Source organism: Equus caballus, unplaced genomic scaffold (assembly GCF_041296265.1).
Source record: "Equus caballus isolate H_3958 breed thoroughbred unplaced genomic scaffold, TB-T2T haplotype1-0000019, whole genome shotgun sequence".
NCBI lineage: Eukaryota > Metazoa > Chordata > Mammalia > Perissodactyla > Equidae > Equus > Equus caballus.
In genome coordinates this window covers 1,213,250-1,231,296 of record NW_027222392.1, presented here as the reverse complement: position 1 = coordinate 1,231,296, position 18,047 = coordinate 1,213,250, and the positions used below count along the sequence as shown (strand labels likewise).

The window sequence follows — 18,047 nt, the reverse complement described above, 5'->3', positions numbered from 1 at the left end:
AGTGGGAGGACCCCCTGCCTGCACCAACTTCCCTCATTGTAGTTGTGGAACTTAGGATGGAGGGCAGGGGAGAGGTGGCAACTGCAGAATGTGGCATTTAAACTTGAAATGCCTGTGGAATCGAGCATTTGTAGATTAATCTGACCAGATCTTTAAAAATCTATTTCAAGCATGGATAAAAGATTGAAATAAAAATTAAATGGTGCTCATTCAAGTTGAAGAAAGTAATAATTTTGCATACTTAGTTTTGTGGCATATGCAGCCCACACCTAATACACCAGTGTTTCTAGTTGCTCTCCTTGCCACCATGGGGTCCTGTGGGAGGCAGGGCATGCCAGGCCAGTGGGGTGCCAGGGGACATTTTTTAAATAATATTTTAATTAAAAAAAGTTGTATCGTCTAGAAGGATGTAAAATGAACATTTAACTCTCCTCTACCCTACAGATATCTATATCTTCTGTAAACATTTACTTGGGCACTATTCCATAAATTCTCAATGTACCTTCAGGAATTTCTCTATACGTTGTTAAGAAATAACCCCCCTCAGTATTTTATGATAGAGTTGTTCCCATGGCTCTGTTCACTTAGCAAGGCATCTTGCACAGTTTCCCAAGTTCCTGCATTTGGGAGATTCTCGCTGGGGTGTTTACTTTTCAGTTGAGCCACAACTGGAAAAAAAATCCAAATGCCCATCAACTGATGAGAAAAATAACAAGATGTGGTCCATTCATACAGTGAAAAACTACTCCTCAAAGGAGAGGAGCTAAATATTGATAAATGCTGCAACATGGGTGAATCTCAAAAACATGGTTTGCAAAATGCCAGACACAAAAAACTACACAATGATGATTCAGTTTATATTAAATATCCTTAAAAGTCAAATTTACAGGAACAGAAATGAGTTAGTGGTTGCCTGGAGCTGGATGTGGGACATGAATTGACTGCAAACTGGTGCTGTCAAACTAGTTGGGCTGATGGAAATGTTCTAATATTGGATTATGGTGATATGTGATTTGTTAATCTATGAAAACTCAGCTAAAGTAAGTGAGATTTATATCATTAAAATATACCTCAGGAAATAACTAGCAATGTGTGCAGGGTTGGGAAGTATGTGAAATAAATTTGGCAAAACATTGATTGAGTTGAAGATGGGTGATGGGTATGTAGATTCATTACTCAATTTCTCCTATTTAGTGTATATTTGAAATTTCCCATAATAATAATAAAAAGGCTCCACTGAGTGTGGTGTAGGATGAAGGAAATGCTGGGGTGTTGTGAGCTCTGAGTTTGTCCCTTGGGAGGAAGCACCTGCTGTAACTCTAACTCAGGCCTCTGAGCTTGGGTGTAGGGTCCATTAAACCTGAATTTGCTGCAGGCCTTGCTCACCTGGAACAGACCGACAGCGCCCCCTGGTGACATCCTCGAGAGAATATTAACAAAGATGGGAATTATTCAGAACAAAAGGTCCTGTTTCTTTCAGTACGTAAATATTTTAAAAATATTTTCATTATTCCACTTTATTTGGCACATAACACCATATTCATTGCTTGTCTGTCTTTGCTAATCCTTGTCGGTACTTTTTTCTCCAGTTGTACTAAATATCCTCCCCAATACCTGAAATTCAATCTAAGTGTCACCTGTTCCTGAGCCCATCTAGGGAGGTCTTTATTCATGTATTGCAATTTTAGTTCTGGAACTTCCCTTTGGTTTGTATTTATAACTTATGTTTAATTTCCAAGATTCTAGCCTTTTTCCTTTGTTTCTGCAGTGCCTATCATTGTCCCTCAAGGTGTTTTTTTTTTTTGAGGAAGATTAGCACTGAGCTAACTACTGCCAATCCTCCTCTTTTTGCCGAGGAAGAATGACCCTGAGCTAACATCCGTGCCCATCTTCCTTTACTTTATACGTGGGACGCCTAGCACAGCACGGCTTTTGCCAAGTGGTGCCATGTCCGCCCCCGGCATCCGAACCGGAACCCCGGGGCCGCCGAGAAGCAGAAGTGCACGCTTAACCACTCTGCCATCGGGCCGGACCCTGAGGAAGCGTTCTTAAGGGTACAGTGAGTCACCCCCTGGCCCCATCACACAATCGAGAACTGCCTTGATAACTGAGTGTGACAGGTGTGAGAAGAGCAGTTACAGGGGTCTGCATCCACCCAAAGGCAGTCACATGCTCTAGACTGTAATCCAAGGCTTCTTGGTTCCCAAGGGGCTGGAACCCTGGGTTCTGCTTGTCTGGAGTGGAAACTGTGCATTTCTACTCTGCTTGTGTGGGGTGCTGAGGCATGGGAGGTTGGGTCCTGGGGAGGGGAGGTGGCCAGCAGCAGGGGCAGACATCTCACCTGGGGCAGGAGTCAGGCCACCTCAGTACAGGCCAGCGCCTGGGGAATGACCATGAGTCTGACTGAGAGCCCAGGGATGAAGTCCCTCTTCATCCACTGCATGGAGTAGTCCGGCAGCCAGGCCAGGACGGGCAGCCTCCTCTCCACAGCCGCAGGGGGGCAGCAGCGGCCTATGGGGCCATGCAGGCACCTGAGGGCCTGGCCTGACCCAGCACCTTCACAGAAGGAGGCAGCCTGGGGTGGGCATGTGGGGACACAGACCAGCAGTCAAGGTCAGGACTCCAGAGACCCCAGCAATAGGCAGGGGTCCAGGGCATCAGGAGAGGCACAATCTGTCTCCCCTCCAGGGGTCTGAGCCTCCCCAACTTGCTGGTCTGAGAGGAAGCCAACAAGCTGTGCAGAGGGACCTCAGCAAAGGTGGAGCACCCCCACGCCCTGCTCACTGCGCTCCCTGAATCCCCCTGCCCAAAGGCGAGGTGCCTGCTCTGCCTCCATCAACGTCCACCAGGAAAAATATGAGCAAAGTTCTCAGTGAGAAGCCTAAGCACAAATCTGACTCAAGATTTCTCCCTGGAGGATTAGTTTTTTGTTTTTCTTTCCTTCCCCAGGAATTTAACCAGGAGCAGTGTAGAGAGAAGCAAGGGCAGGGGGCACCCTCTTCTGGTTGGCAGGGTGGGGATGGGGGACTGGAGGCGCTGAGGGTCCTGAGATTTTCCAAGAGCCCACCATGGCAGCCTCCAGCCACAAAGGACACTGCAGCGCTGCACGAAGGGCGGTCACTCATCCTGAGGCCGCCGACCCCCACCTGCGGCCCTAGAGGGGCCCCAGGGTTCTATTTGGTCCGGGAGAACTTTAGAGGCTCCTTGATTAATTCAGGTGCACAGCATCCTCTAGGATCCCAGCTCCCCGTATTTAGAGCTGGCCCAGGACCACCCCTCACCCCAGACCCCTGCGACACTGCTCTGGGCAGAATCCTGCTCCCAGCCCGCTGAAGGCGCTTGACCTGAAGGCTGGGTGTCAGCAAGGCTGAGGGCAGCGGGGACCTGCTGGAGACATGGCGGGTGGGGAATGGAGGTCCAAGCGGGTGGCGTCCGCCCCGTGGGATGCCACACCGCACCCCGCGTCCCGCGCTGCCTGCCCCCCACCCCTGGGCCCCGCACGCCGACCCCTGGGCACTCACCTGGCGCCGTCTCAGCTGAGAGCCTCCGGACACGACCACAGCGAGTCCTCAGGCGTCTGAGAATCAGAGGAGCGAGGCGCGAGGTCTAGACTGCGGCGCTCAGGGACGGGGCCTGCGGGGCACGTGACCGCGGGGCGGGGCCGGGGCGGCCTGCCGGGCTCCGCCGCCTGTCCCATCCTGGGCTCCGCCGCCTGCCCTTGGCTCCGTCTGTCCTGGGCTCCGCCGTCTGTTCCGTCCTGGGCTCCGCCGTCTGCCCTGGGCTCCGCCTGTCCTGGGCTCCGCCGTCTGTCCCATCCTGGGCTTCGCCTTCGTTCCACCCCTGGGTTCCACCGTCTGCCCTGGGCTCCGCCTGTCCTGGGCTCCGCCGTCTGTCCCATCCTGGGCTTCGCCTTCGTTCCACCCTTGGGCTCCGCCGTCTGTCCCATCCTGGGCTTCGCCTTCGTTCCACCCCTGGGTTCCACCGCCTGCACTTGGCTCCGCCTGTCCTGGGATCTCCTGCGCGCCCACAAACGTGCCGCTGAACCTCGGTGAGGGCGTCCTGCGGACCTGCTGCTGCCTTGGGCGCCGCCCTCCCTGGACGCCTGCTGTCGCCCCCGGAAGCCCCCACTCGCCCCTCCCCACCAGCGGTCAGCTCAGTGCTGACCCAGGAGGCCTTCAGCCCCCACTGCCCTTCCTCCCAGTCTCGCCTCTGCTGCCCCCAGATGCTTTCTGGCCGGCTCCTGGGAGAGGAGTGCAGGGGAAGGACATTCTCAAACCCTTTCTCCCTCATCATGGTTGGAAGGCTGGCCAAGGCCGCCGCAGGAGGGACATGTGATGGCTCCTGCCTCCTCAGTCAGCAGCATCTTGACTGGGTCTGGCTAGACCCTTCCAAAGCACCTGCAGACTGTGATTGCTGGGTGACTATAACTCATGATTTATGAGGCCAGCCAGAAAGATTCAGTATAAGCACTCAGAAAATGCAATAAAACGTTTTGAATTTGTCCTGTCACTTACATTACATTGATTTACTTTCATTAGATATTTGTGAGAGGCAATTATGTTCTGGTTAAAATGGCCTTCGGCATCAACTACGGATTAGTCAAGACCTAGTTTTGTCACTACTGGTGGGATAACCCTGAGCACCTTGTTTCGTCTCTCTAGCCTAGATTTCCAGCTCAGTAAGTTGGAGGAAAAGGTAATTATTCTGACCACAAAGCTGGTAGTGAAGTTAGATGGTTAGACAGTCTGTCCGTTATTTAGGGCTGCTTTTTGCCCACAACAGGCCCTCAGTAAGGATTAGATGACATTTTCAGAGGAATTTATGAAAAATCAATAAATAAATTATAGTGGAAATCTGATTCAAGCTTCTACTTCTTCCTAACCACTGAGAAACTGGGAATCCCAAATGAAACCTTATTGATGTGTTTCCAGAATTTCCACTTCCCTCAAAAGTAAAATTCATGGTCCTTATGAAGCTGCCAGCCCTTCCAGCTCTAACGACCCCTCCGCTCCTCACACAGATCAGGGCTGGGCACCCGGGGCATTGAAGACACAATGTGTGGAGGAGACAGTGCCTTTCCGTATCTCACAGATGGCGGGATCTGCTGACCTCCGTCTGTTTTTGCCCCCGACAGGATTCCTCTGGGAGACAGTGGGTGTGTGAGGCCTCATCAGTATCTGCACACATGCCCAAACTCCGCTCACCTCTCCTTTCAAAGAGGCTCCTTCAGTGCTGTCTCCACCGTGTCCAAGGCCCTGTGTGCAGCTGATAACAGGGAGCCCTGGTGTCTCCCTCAGCTTCCCCTCAGTCCACCCCTGACTCAGGCTGACGTGAGAGCTCAGTAGTGGTTCAGGGTACCTGGAGCTGGTGGCAGCACTGACCATTCTCGTTGCTGTTCTGTGCCCAGATCTGCATTTGCTGCTCTGGCTTCCTCATCCCGTGTCCTCTTCCTTACAGGTTGGGGGGGGCATGATGGCACCTGCCCAGGCAATGACAGTGGCACACAGAGCAATTCAGCAGCATGAGCATGATGCATAGCCTCTATCTGAAAGAGCCTGGTTTTCAATACAGTTTTGTTTGTTTGTTTTTCCAAATCTCAGACAAGATCTTTTTCAACTCCCCTCCAGTGATGGGTGAGTTTTGGGAACTGGGGTAAGATGAGTGAGACTCAGAACTTGCCCCCAGGGAGGGACCAGGGAGGAAGCAGCTGCTGGGTCCTTTCTCAGCCCTGTGAGGAGACTCCGCCCAGCCCAGACAGGACACAGCTGCAGGGTCCCCATCAGCACAGAAGGCACCAATGTCCCAGCCCTGGGAAGTTTGGGAGATTACACAGCGGGGCACCCACAGTGCAGACCCTGGGGAGAACCACAGCGCCCCCTTCTGCTCCCGAGTCAGACTTCAGCTCTGGTGGAGATAATGTCAGGGGCACTGGCCTGAGACCTGGTCACTGTCACCACAAACATCCATGGGCCATGCACCCTACTGTGAGCCAAGATACTGATATAAATTGACTGTTCAATTTCTCAGAAAGCAAAGCAAATACTTCCCCAAATTAGTAAATTATAAAAATCTACCATATAGTTTATATATCAAGGTTTTGATAAGTTTTAAATTACACTAATAAAAAGGTAAATGTCTGTCACAGTTAATTGAGTGATTCCCCAAATCACAGGAGGTGAAAAGTGTGAGAAATGGATATCAGGGCAGCATCAACTATCTCGCTGACATCCTTAAACCTGAACTTTCCCATATGCTTCTTTTCCTTCTTCATCTTCATTGTGTAATGACGATAAGCATCTGGCATATGGAGCAGAAGAACAATGTGCTATGGACCTAGCTTATGCATATTCATGAAGAAATGTTAAATATTAACTTGTTCTCCATCATCATTAGTGGATGAGAGTAGGCCTGTCAATGCTGTTTGAATAAAAAGAGTCTCAAAGCTCGTGGTGGCGTCTCTGAGTCTCACTGTCGGTTGATGTATTTTGGAGCTGAGCCTCCCCCCATCATCACAGGCAGAGAGGGAGAAAGGAATGAAAGTCTTGGAGGAGTCACCCTAGAGGGATGGACACAGCCTGGGAGAGGCTGGAGGAGGCACATGGAGATGAACCTTTGGATAGGAGGATGGGGCCATGGACCTCCCCCGATGGTGGTGTTACTGTCTCCACCCTCTCACTGGCTCTCCTGCCTCGAAGGGCTGAGCCATTCTGAGCACAGGAGGAGGTGTTGGTTGCACTTCCCCATGGGTTTACAGCACTGTGTCAGTGTAATACCCATATACAGAGCACAGGAATAGTCGGCCTCATCCTCAGGCTGGGCACCCGTGATGGTGAGGGTGACTTTGTTCCCAGAAATGGACCCAGAGAAGCGATCAGGGATCCCAGAAGGGCGGTTCTTTGTGTTGTAGATAACTGTGCGGGGAGCCTGGCCCAGGATTTGCTGGTACCTGAAAGGATAGTTACTGGAAAAGACGGACCCAGAGCTAAGGCCACAGGTGAGTGTCACCTTCCCTCCTGGAGACACTGAGAGTGATGGCTCCTGGACCACTACAGTCTGAGAATCCGCCCCTAAAACCACTGGGAGAGAGACAAGTGTTGTTATGAGAGACAAGGGTCAGCCTGAGACCAAGCTTTTATGTGTCCCCCAAGGATGCAATGTCCTTTCACCTTACCTGAGCTGTAAGCAAGGAGCCGGAGAAGAAGCACCGTCCAGGCCATGGTGGGGACACTCACAGGACGTCACCTCCTGTGCTCCTGGGCTGGAGTGTGGAGTGTGGTGTTGGTCCTGTGCCCAGAGAGATTCACAGGCCATGTTTCTTCATGCAAATTTGTTCCTGCTGTGTAATCGTGCATCTACACCTTCTTGAACATAAGCTCAGAACAATGTCTCCACGAGATGTAAAGAATGAAATATGAGACATGAATGGTTGTGTCAGAGCCAAGATCGAATGTGGCTCCTGGAGGCCCCAGGTGCAGGAAGTAAAACGTCAATGTGGACACTTGTTGCCAAAGTGTGAAAGACGCATTACAGTATTTTCCTTGATGGCCCAGGGAAGAACCCTGTCCTCTCAGGAGCAGTCCAACAGCGTCCCCTGCTGGGCTCAGAGCCCATGTCCTATGACACCACCCAGCTGTCCTGGAAGGGGTTGCTGACTTTTGCAGATGGGTTTTTTATGATGTCACTGCCCAGGGCAGTAGATTGAGTAAGTCTTCTCTGTGACGTTTGGGGTTGAGACATTGATTTGTCCATGTCACTCATGTCTCCTTTGGTTCTCCTCAATGAGGGGGAGAACTCCTGGAAATCAGGAGTCCCACAAAGTTCTGAAATCAGGTGAAAGTGAGAAGTACAGCTTTTTTAAGTTTTCAGAGCTCAGAGAATTATCCACTAACCCCTGGCTGGTACCAGGAGACATACACAGGACTAGGGTGAGATCACCTGGTTCTTCCAGGTCATAAACGCTGTACTTCAGCACTTCTCATCCACAAACAGCCCCTGTGGAGGCTATTTTCTTTCTGGAAACAAAGTAATTCTGTTTGCATTGAGAGCTAAGTATCTCCAACTTCCCATGGAACGGGAGCTTTTTGTGGCATTGGGGTTGTATTTAGCTCTGTAACAGTGATAATCAGCCTCGTTCTCAGGCTGGAGCCCAGAGGTGGCCAAAGAGGTCCTAGTAATAAATGTGGATCTCGAGAATCAGTCTGGAAACCCTGGAAGGTACCCACTGCTGTCCTAGGTCACACAAGTAGGGGCTCTGCATGAGAGTCATTGGTGCCATTGCCATGGTGACCCCCAATGTCTCTGCTGCTCCCTGTGCAGGAGAAGGTGACCTTGGATCTGGGCCCATCAGGAGCTTCACAGGAGGAGTCACACAAGCACACACTGGGGAGTCCCTGCGCGTGATGTTCACAGCCCCGCCCCACGCCCTGGGTTGTTGGAAAGCTCCAGTGAGGTATGAGAGGAGAGGTGGATACAAGTCATAGCTGTGGGCTCAGGGAAACCCAGTCATGGAAGGCTCCTTGGGTCCTGAGTGGTGTCAGCTGTAAGGTCTTATCCATGGACCTACTTCACCCAACTCCTCTGGAGCAGGCTCGGCATTTCCCAGCATTCTTTGAGCATCCCCCACCCTCTCATGACCCATAAAGAGGTTCCCTGGACACAAGTCCCAAACTGCCCCTTTGACTAATGCCCCTCTCCCTGACTTTACAACTGAAGGCTCCGGTGCCAAGTAAGGATTCCAGGCCAGCTCTGTGCCTGAAATTCCCCCCAAGCTCTTTCCTCACTCAGCACCTCACATTGCAGTGTGTCATCTCTGGGACACAGTGAGCCTCGCTGTCCCTGGGCACAGGAACCTGGGGGATGGGAAGGCTTCTGACCCCTCACAGAGCACAGTCCATTCTGTGTTGGTCTGTCCACCTGTCTTCAGGGTCCCTGGGCTCTGATGATGGTAAAAGCTAGGGAAGTCTCATTTTCCTTATTTCAAGAGAAAAAAAAAAATCTCTGGTTTTATTCCATATGAATAACCAGGCAACATTTCAGCGTCATCATGAATTTTTTCTTTTTCTTTTTGTGTTTAGTTTTCCTGACACTTCAGAAACATGGAACGAAAAATTGGGAGTAGACGCTCTATGAAGCAGAAGCACTTCCGAATGTCATTTGTATATGTGCGAGTTACTTTAAAACTTAAAACCGTCATGGAACAAGACTCTGAGCAGGCCCAGGTTTTTGTCCCTAATTCCCCATCTCTGTGTGTCACTGTGAGAGACACTACTGTGCCAGATATGATGGTAAGAGTCAGCCTCGTCCTCAGGCTGGAGCCCAGAGATAAGCAAAAAGCCTGCATTGGCCGAGGCATCTTTGGATCCAGACAAGCAACTGGGATCTGCTGATCCCAATCACATGCTTGAGTCTGAGTAGCAGCACAGACTGGGATAGCTGGCCACACTGACGCCCCTGCTCAGGGTGCAGGTGAGTCTGGCTGTTTTTCCTGGAGATGCAGAGAGGGAGGGCAGCTGGGTCAGCACAGGCTGGGAGAGGGAACCTGAAGACACAGACAAATATGGGTGCTGGGCAGGGACCAGGGTAAAGTTTCTCAGCATTCTAAGAAGGAACGGAGTGAAAATTGGGGATGTCTACTACTCGGAGTCCTGTCCGTACCTGTTCAGTGAGAGAGGACCACGAGGAGGAGAGGAGTCCAGGCCATGGTGCACACAGCCCCCTGGTCCCCACAGTGGGGCTAGGATGCCCCAGGCCTCCTTTTCTTCTCTACCCTCTGCCACAGGAGGGGCTGTCCATGCAAATGGGTTTCCATCCAGTGCAAGCCCAGCCCCTCCCTGAGCCCTGGTGCTGGAGCTCAGCTAACACCACACACTGAGGAGGATGGAGGCAGGCTTCACCCCTTAGGAGAGCCCTGGGAGGAAGCACCTGCTGAGGCAACATGAAGGTCCCTGCTCAGGGGACTCTGCCAGGCCAGAGAGGGCACAGCTGCTGAGTCCCCATCAGTGAGCACAGGGCCCAGCTACCAGGTCCAGGTTCCTTTGAGTGAATGGTCCTCACTGAGCAGCTATGTAGGAACCACAAGGACTCCCACAGCTCCCCCTTCTGGTCTCAGGGCACACCGCTCACCATGCCCAAAAGCCCTGAGAGCCCAGCTGGTTTCTGCAGCTCACCAGGTCCCTGTCTCTGTTCACACACCCATGGTTAGATTCCTAGATACGGGTATTCTGACACATGTAGCATGATTACTGCAGTTTCTCAGTCCCAGAAGGAGTCCTGTTTGGACATGCTTGTATGTACATATATAACTATTTAGCGTTCATTCTAGAAAATGCCAGGTGGCCCAGATGTGCATCAGGTCAGGTGTCACAGATGAGGGGACAGTTACGCTGGTTTGAAGAGCGTGTAGGGACTGTTTAGGGAAATAACGTAGACGGGAGTTTTCCAGGGATAAAATCAGTGATCTATTCCAGCGAGGACAATTGAGCAATCATGCCAAAAGTCATGTAACACATTTAAAGTCTTGATAGAGATTAGATTTGATTCAGCGACTGGGAAAAAAGCATGGCCTTGTTAGGCTTCACCTTTACCAGTGAATATGGAACGTACTTCTTTATTCTATGAAGTGAGTTGTATTTTCTTAACTTTGTGTTCTTCTGCATATCTATGTCATATATTTCTTTTCAGGATTCTGCCTTAGGTCTCATACAATTTGTTTATATCTTAAAGAAAACTTTCCTACCTATATTTCCTTACTCATCTTAGTTTGGTAGCAAGCTAAAAGGGAGATTTTAAAGTTTTTGCCGATGTAGTGGATGGACAGTTAAATCCTATAACCATCACTTCTGCACTGTACCCCATAACCAGCGCTGCTGGATCTGTGCCCATGGTCCCCACATGTCTAGACTCACAGGGCCTCTTAGTAATGACCTGTGACCAGGACCTCTGCTCCCCTCAGACAATTTCTCCTTGAGGCCTTCAGAGGGACCCTTCCCACCCAGCTCAGGTGGATCAACCCCCTGCCTAACACCCTTCAGTAACTCCTCACTTCTGTTTGCATAAAACTCAACTCCTCAGCTCCCCTAAGGTGACTTCATGGTCTGGTCCCTGCCCCCTCCATGGGCCACCTCCCAGCCCCTCTCCTTATTCTCAGACCTCTAGCCTCCCTCACTTGCCTATAGTTTCAAAAGCGGGCATTCCTGTCCCTTTCATGGCTTCCAAGCCAACTTGTCTTCTGTCTATTGGGAATAGATGGGCTTAAACTTGAAATCATGGTGAAAACACACATTTTGCCAACTCTGAGTGTCTCTTAGCAGGACATACCCACAGTATCAGACAGGAGTAGAGAATTTAAAAACTATATTGTGGACAATTTTGAAGTTACACAAACTACAGAGAATGAGTCAAAGAACGACCTGCACCCGTCACCCAACCTCAAGTGTCATCAATAGGACTCAACTTCTTTAATCTCCCACCCTTCTTTATGCCTCATCCTAATACCTAAATATAAAAACAAATTCCAAACACCGTACCGCATCATCGGTCCATGCTTCATCATGCACATGCATTTTTACTGTCCCAAAACCCTTGTCCATTAAAGCAATGCGTCATGACTACTCTCACATAAATGTATTTGCGTTGTCATCTCCTGAATGGTTAGCTTATTTGCTTGTTGTACTGACTGAGAAAGTGAAGGAAGAGCAAGGCATCCTGTGTTTTGGAGCCGTGAGGTTCATGGATGACACATTTGAGTAGAAGAAAGTCCAGACCAGCACGTCCATCCTCAGACAGTCTATTATGGGTCTCCATTCATACACTTCAAGAATCGTGTCTTTTTTGGACACTAAGATTTCAAACCCGTCATTCTTCTTTCATGAGTTTTCCCACCTGGTTCCACTGGCGGATTTGAGGCTAAGGTGTTGCATATTGAATTTCATTCAGCATATGGTGGATTTTGAACTGTGTATTTAGTATTGTGTGACAATCAATTGTCTCACAGGCTCTTAGTTCAGTGAAATGTGAGCAGACATTTAAACAACTAACGTGCTCCCGGCAGTTCCTCTCCTCCTGGAGGTTGTCTTCTATGCTCAGAATCGCTCCACCATCCACCTGCTGCTTCTGTCTGCTGTCTCGTACCCACACTAAGTGCAAACTCCAAGGGTATGTGACTCTGTCTGTTTTTATTAATCTTTGTATCCCATGCTTGAAAAACGCTCACTAAGAGAACAGATGAAGATGGATCTGTTACATTTTCATGTGCATTGTGTAAAGCTTTAAAATATTAATTGCACATCTATTCTGACTAAATGTGTGCTCCACACTCTGGTTGAGAGGAGATTCCGTGTGATTGGCTCACAGGTTCTCTGGCCTCATTTGAGTCTGTGCACCTGTTTTGTATAACAGATGGGAAAGTGGAAGCACAGAGAGGTGACACATCCAGGCTTCTGTCCAGTTGAATGTCAGGAACAGGTCTCAATGTCAAAGGCCTCCTAAGAGCTGAGAATATGTTCTTCTAACCCAGAGGATCCCAAACTGGGGTGATTTGGCCCCCCTCCCTAGGGCATTTTGGGGAATGTCTGGAGGTGTTTTTGTGTGTCATGACTTGGAGAGTAGGGTGCTGTTATCTGATGTGCGGACCCCAAAGAATGTTTTTAAACATCCTGCAATATGCAGAACAGCCCCAGCACAGGGAATGACCCAGCCACATTGTCAGTAGTGCCGCGGTTCAGAAACCCTGTTTGAACCAAATCACCTCCATGAAATGATTGCAAAGGAAGTAGGAAATCATCCATCAAGACATGGGGGGAAATTTTGGAAAAAAAAATAGATTCATAAACATGCAATCTCAACATGGATATTCCAGCAGGAGACAAGAAAGAACAACCATCTCTGCTGGGGACAGATTGAGGGCAGACCCAGCATGGGGAGGCCCTGGGGAACTTCTATCTCACTGCCCCACGGGTCTGGAGCACTGTGCACTTATAGCTGCTGTCATCAGACTGACCGGAGTAGTCGGCATCATCCTCAGGCTGCAGCTCAGAGACGGTCAGGCAGGTGGCATTAGGGGAGCTGGCTATGGAGTCAGAAAACTGATCAGGAACCCTGGAGGGTCCTTTGTCACTCTTGTAGATTTCGCTGATGGGGGCACTGCTGGTAGCAGTGCACATATCTGCTCCCAATGTAGCCACTGCTGTGGGTGCAGGAGATGGTGGCCTCCTGCCCCGGAGACTCCAACACAGAGCTGGTCTGAGTCAGCACAACCTCAGCCCAAGACCTTGCAAAGAGGGAGCAACACAGAGATCAGTAAGGACAGGACAGACTCCGTTGCCAGGAAAGAGAAAGAGGTCATCATGCCAGGAGACGTCCAGGTGTCCTCCCAGAATTCCCTGGAGGCAGCCACCTGTGCAGTGAGCTATATGGGTGAGAGGAGCAGAGCCCAGGCCATGGTGGAGATGCACCCAGACTCTGCTTCCTGAGTTCCACCACCAGGCCTGAGCCCACCAACCCTTCTTGTATGTTACCTGTATTCTCAGGGTGGGAGGTCTCCACTCGAATCTTCCCGTTTCTGGAGGCTGTGGGTGCCCCTCCTTCAACGTTAGCCTGGCCTGCATCTACTAAAAGGAGAGTGTAGGACAGGAAAGGGCTTCTCTGCAAGGATTACACAGGAACACTTCCAAGACGCAGGGGAGAGAAGAGCTCAAAGCTGAGGACCTGGGGAGCACCAGCGCCCTCTGGTGGATGCAGGAGACTTGTGATCTGAGCTGGAGCAGGCGATCAGGGTTCCTGCCCTCTCCATCCCGGACCCCTCGCAGATCCAGCCACTTCTGATTGGCTTCTTTCACATAGAAACATGCATGTCAGTTTCCTCCATGCCTTTTGGGGGCCAAATGATATGTATTTTTATCCTTGAATCACGTTCCACTGTATAGATGCACCGGTGTTTCTTTATCCATTCACCTGTTGCAGGGCGTATTGGTTGCTTCCAAGTGTTGGCCATCATGAATAAAGCAGCTGGAAACACTTGTGAGCATATTGACGCCTCAGCTTGATCCTTCTGAGGCTTGCTGTAGACTGTAAGTGCTCTTCCACAACAGCATATTCTCGGAATCATTTAGCCCCTCTGCTGTATTTTTCTGTGAACTCGACTAAGTGCCCCAAAGTGATTAACAAGGACCACAGCTGACTGCTTGAAATGTGTACAATTCACAGCCTGTGTGAGTCGTGGACACTGCTCATCCACCAGCTCCTGGTCACCCTGTGGACAGACCTTGTGTAGTTTCACACTATGCACATGGATTTTAGGGTTCAGCTAAGATGAGAGGAACCCCATGCTGATTTCTAGATGTTTTCTGTGAAGGGCACTCCTCTCCAGAACTCATCCCCACAGCTCCCAAGAGCCTCAGATCCCTGAGCTCAGGTCTCCATCTGCTCCACTCGGTGAGAGGCTGTGCGCTGCCTCAGCTCCCCTCTCTGCTCCAGGGGCCAGGCTGTGCATCACACAAAAAAGATGGGCTGATGATACAACTTGTGCCATTTTTTTCCTCACAAAAATAATAATCTTGTTCTGCCTGCTGTCTAATGTTTGAAAGAACTTTTATACATGTATCAGTTTTTCCAGTTGTTTGCAATGGGCAGTTAAATCATTTTTCAGTTATTCCAACATGGTTGCAACTATTTGTGTTTTTAAAATTACATAAATGGTAGTTTCCAGAGATCTTATTCTGAATCTCACTTTTTTTATTAAGACATCTGTGTTTCCTGAAGATGCGTGGATCTGTTTGAGAACTGAGCTCACGATGTGACTGCTGCGTGGCACTTGGACAGCCCATCGTGAGCCCGCTGTGCGTGCGCACAGGCCTCCTCCTCGGCAGGTAATTGAGTTCCATTGATTTCTGTGTGGTTGGTTGTTCTGTTTCATTTCTGCAACCACTGCATACTCTTTAAATTATCTGTGTGTTCAAATAGATCTCGATATCTAATCATTTATATCCCAATTCCTTTTCATTTGTTCACAAAATGCTCTAGGCTATTCTTGGACTTAACTTTTCCCACATAAATATTAGAAAAAATGTCATGTTTCCCGAATATTCTGACTGATACTACACATAATTATATTTATATATTAAATAAGCATACATATCATATTTTTGATATTAATCATTCTCAGCAACGTCTATTTTTACATTTATTCAGGTCATGTTTGATCCCCCCGTTGGAATTTTTATCTTTTCCCAGAGTGTCCGTGTGCATTCTGTGTCAGATGGTTGCCTGCGGTCTCTGCGGTCCTTGTGGTTAATGAAGACGGCGCTGTGTGTGCAGGGAGAAGGGGCTGCACTCAAGCTCCACCCGAGCCTGGTTCCCAGCGGAGCGGCCTCTGCTGAGGTGTCAGAAGACACACGCTGGGCCTGGGGCTTTACTGAAGAGGTGACTGAGTGTGAGACATGCGCAGAAATGAGACTCTATAGACGGTCCTGGAAAAGAGTGTGAGCCCTGAGGCTACAGTGCCTGTCACAGGCAGATTCCACAGGACGTCCTGATCTTATGGTCCTCACATGGGAAGGTGGCCTCATGCTGCTGGTTGCCTCTGAGAGGAATGTTGTTCCTGAAGAAAGATTTTCTGCTGAGTTGAGCTGAACAGGCTGAGTGTGTGATTTTGGCAACAGCTGAATCTAAAGTTTCTTAGTGTCAGTGATCTGTGGAAGGGCCTCAGAGCCTCTGCTGCTCATCACTTTTGAAAAACAACACAGCACATGAAAAGAGGCTCAACACCATGGGGCATAAGGGAAATACCCGTCAAAATGCACTGAGGTATCACTCCCCCAAGACTAGAAGGGCTATGATAACAATGAGAGACAATAACAATCGTTGGGGAAGATGTGTGGGAATCAGAACATGCAGATGGTGTTGGTGGAAATGTAAACCAGTGGGCCATATTGGAAAGATCTGACAGCTCCTCAGCACTGTAACGTAAAGCACCATACGTCTCAGCAATCCCGCTCCTGGGTGCTTCTCCGGCAAATGAAGACACATATTCATCAAAACCAAAGCAAACAGGACTTGTACCTGAACGTTGCTAGCAGCATCATGCATACTAGTGAAAGATGACAAACAACTCAAATGCCCATCAACAGGTGAATGCATAAACAAATGGTGGTTTGCTCACACAATGGAGTATTATTTGGCAATTAAAAATGGACTACTTTGCCATGCCACAGCATAGATGGACATCAAAACTCTTATGCAAATGAAATAAGTGAAATAAGGTGGTCACAAAGGGCCACGTATTTTCCTGGTTCCAGCTACATGAAATGTCCAGAATAGGGGAATGTGTGAAGACAGACAGTGGATGGGCGGTTCCCTAAGGTTGAGCAGAGAGTCAGGAAGAGTGATGTCAAATGGGTGGGGACGTTCTCTGAGGGAGGATGGAGATGATCTATAAGTAGATTACAGTGACAGCTACACAGCCCTGTAAATATGCTGAGCACTACTGTAGACATTACACTGGGGAGCTTTATGACGTGCAGACTACATCTCAATAAAATTATAAACAATGTGAGAGGGAGCTTCTGCCACTGACTCTTTAAAGTTGGTCTGTGTTCAGAGTCAGACCCTCAGATGTTGACACTCTAGGATGGGCCACAGTCAACCCTGTTTGTAAGAGGCAGTGTGGAGGTGATCACAGGGAATGGGGCATGTTTTGGTCTCGGTTCCCCATGGGTCCGGAGCACTGTGTTATTGCTGATGCTATCGTCCCATGCTGAAGAGTAATAATCAGCCTCATCCTCAGCCTGGAGCCCAGAGATGGTCAGATAGGCCATGTTGCCGGACTTGGAGCCAGAGAACTGAGCTGGGATCCCTGAGGGACGAGAACTTCTGAGCATCACAGTTTTGGGGGCACCGTGAGAAATTTGGTACCAGCCCACATCAAATATTCCAACGTTGTTGCTATTTCCAGCGCAGGAGAGGGTGACTTTCTGTCCCACAGACCCAGACACTGAGGCTTCCTGTGTCACCCAGACTGCGCCCAGGACCCTGGAACAGAGGAGGTAGAGACACGGAGAGTTGAGACTGGGGTTATTGCCCGCAGCATGTGCACAAAATTATGGTTAAAGAGCAGCCAAATTGTCCCCCATAATCACTTCTCCTGCTTTCCAAAGCCAGTCACCTGAGCAGTGAGTGAGGAGGGCGAGGAGGAGAGGGGTCCAGGCCACGGTGGAGACACCCAGGCTCTGCTTCGGAGCCTCAGGAGTGAGGGAACTGCAGAGTCCTCTTATCTCTCCCCTCAGGAGAGCAGAGAGGGCCCCTTCATGCAAACCACCCCCCTCCCCTGGAGTGCCTGGGCCCACATTTGGTGGAAGCTGAGTATGGGTGGGGCTGGGGAGCCTCTCCTAGGGCCCTGGGAGCTCCCAGCTGCTGGGCCCCAGTAAGCACAGAGCAGATGCACAAGGCAGGGCTCCAGGCTCTGGGTTCCCAGCTGAGATCACCCCACAGACCCTCCGGACAGGCCCACAGCTCCCCCTGCTGTCTCAGAGCCCAGATTCACCTGTGACTGGGATGGATACCCCAGGGCTGAGCAAGGAGAGAGAGAGACTCTGGACTCAGCCCTGCCTCGCACCCCACCCATCCCCACACAGGGGCCGGAGCTTCTCGTCCCCAGGGAGCTCCTTGCTGTGCTGCAGGTGTCACCGCATCTTTTCCTTACTTCAAAAATATGGCCTCTTCAGTATAAAGTCACTCCTCTGCCCCTTCCACCATTAGTTAATTATGTGTTGGGGCCATGGGTGACTGACCCCTCAGAGAGACTGTGTCCTGCCGCCAGTGAGCAGAGGGCAGAGGGCAGAGGGCATTAACCCTCCTCCACACCCTCTCTGTGGGGGGCCTGAGGTGACCAGTTCCTCTCTCCCTCATCACAGGTCACTTCCAGCCACAGCAGGCCAGTCTCCATAACCTTCTTTACTTGTCCCCACCTTTACCCTCAGTGGGGCAGGGGTCCATTAATAACTACACACAAGGAATTCTTCCAGAAGAACCTTTATTATTTAGGAGAGAGACCT

General features: G+C 50.1%; 1 gene segment (V, D, J or C); it reads right to left on the bottom strand.

Moving 5' to 3' along the window:
- Positions 1–6,672: 6,672 nt before the first annotated feature.
- Positions 6,673–7,217, bottom strand: LOC138922914 (immunoglobulin lambda variable 8-61-like). The segment is given in 2 exon segments: positions 6,673–7,076; positions 7,172–7,217. Coding segments are annotated over 2 exon segments (450 nt in total).
- Positions 7,218–18,047: the final 10,830 nt, after the last annotated feature.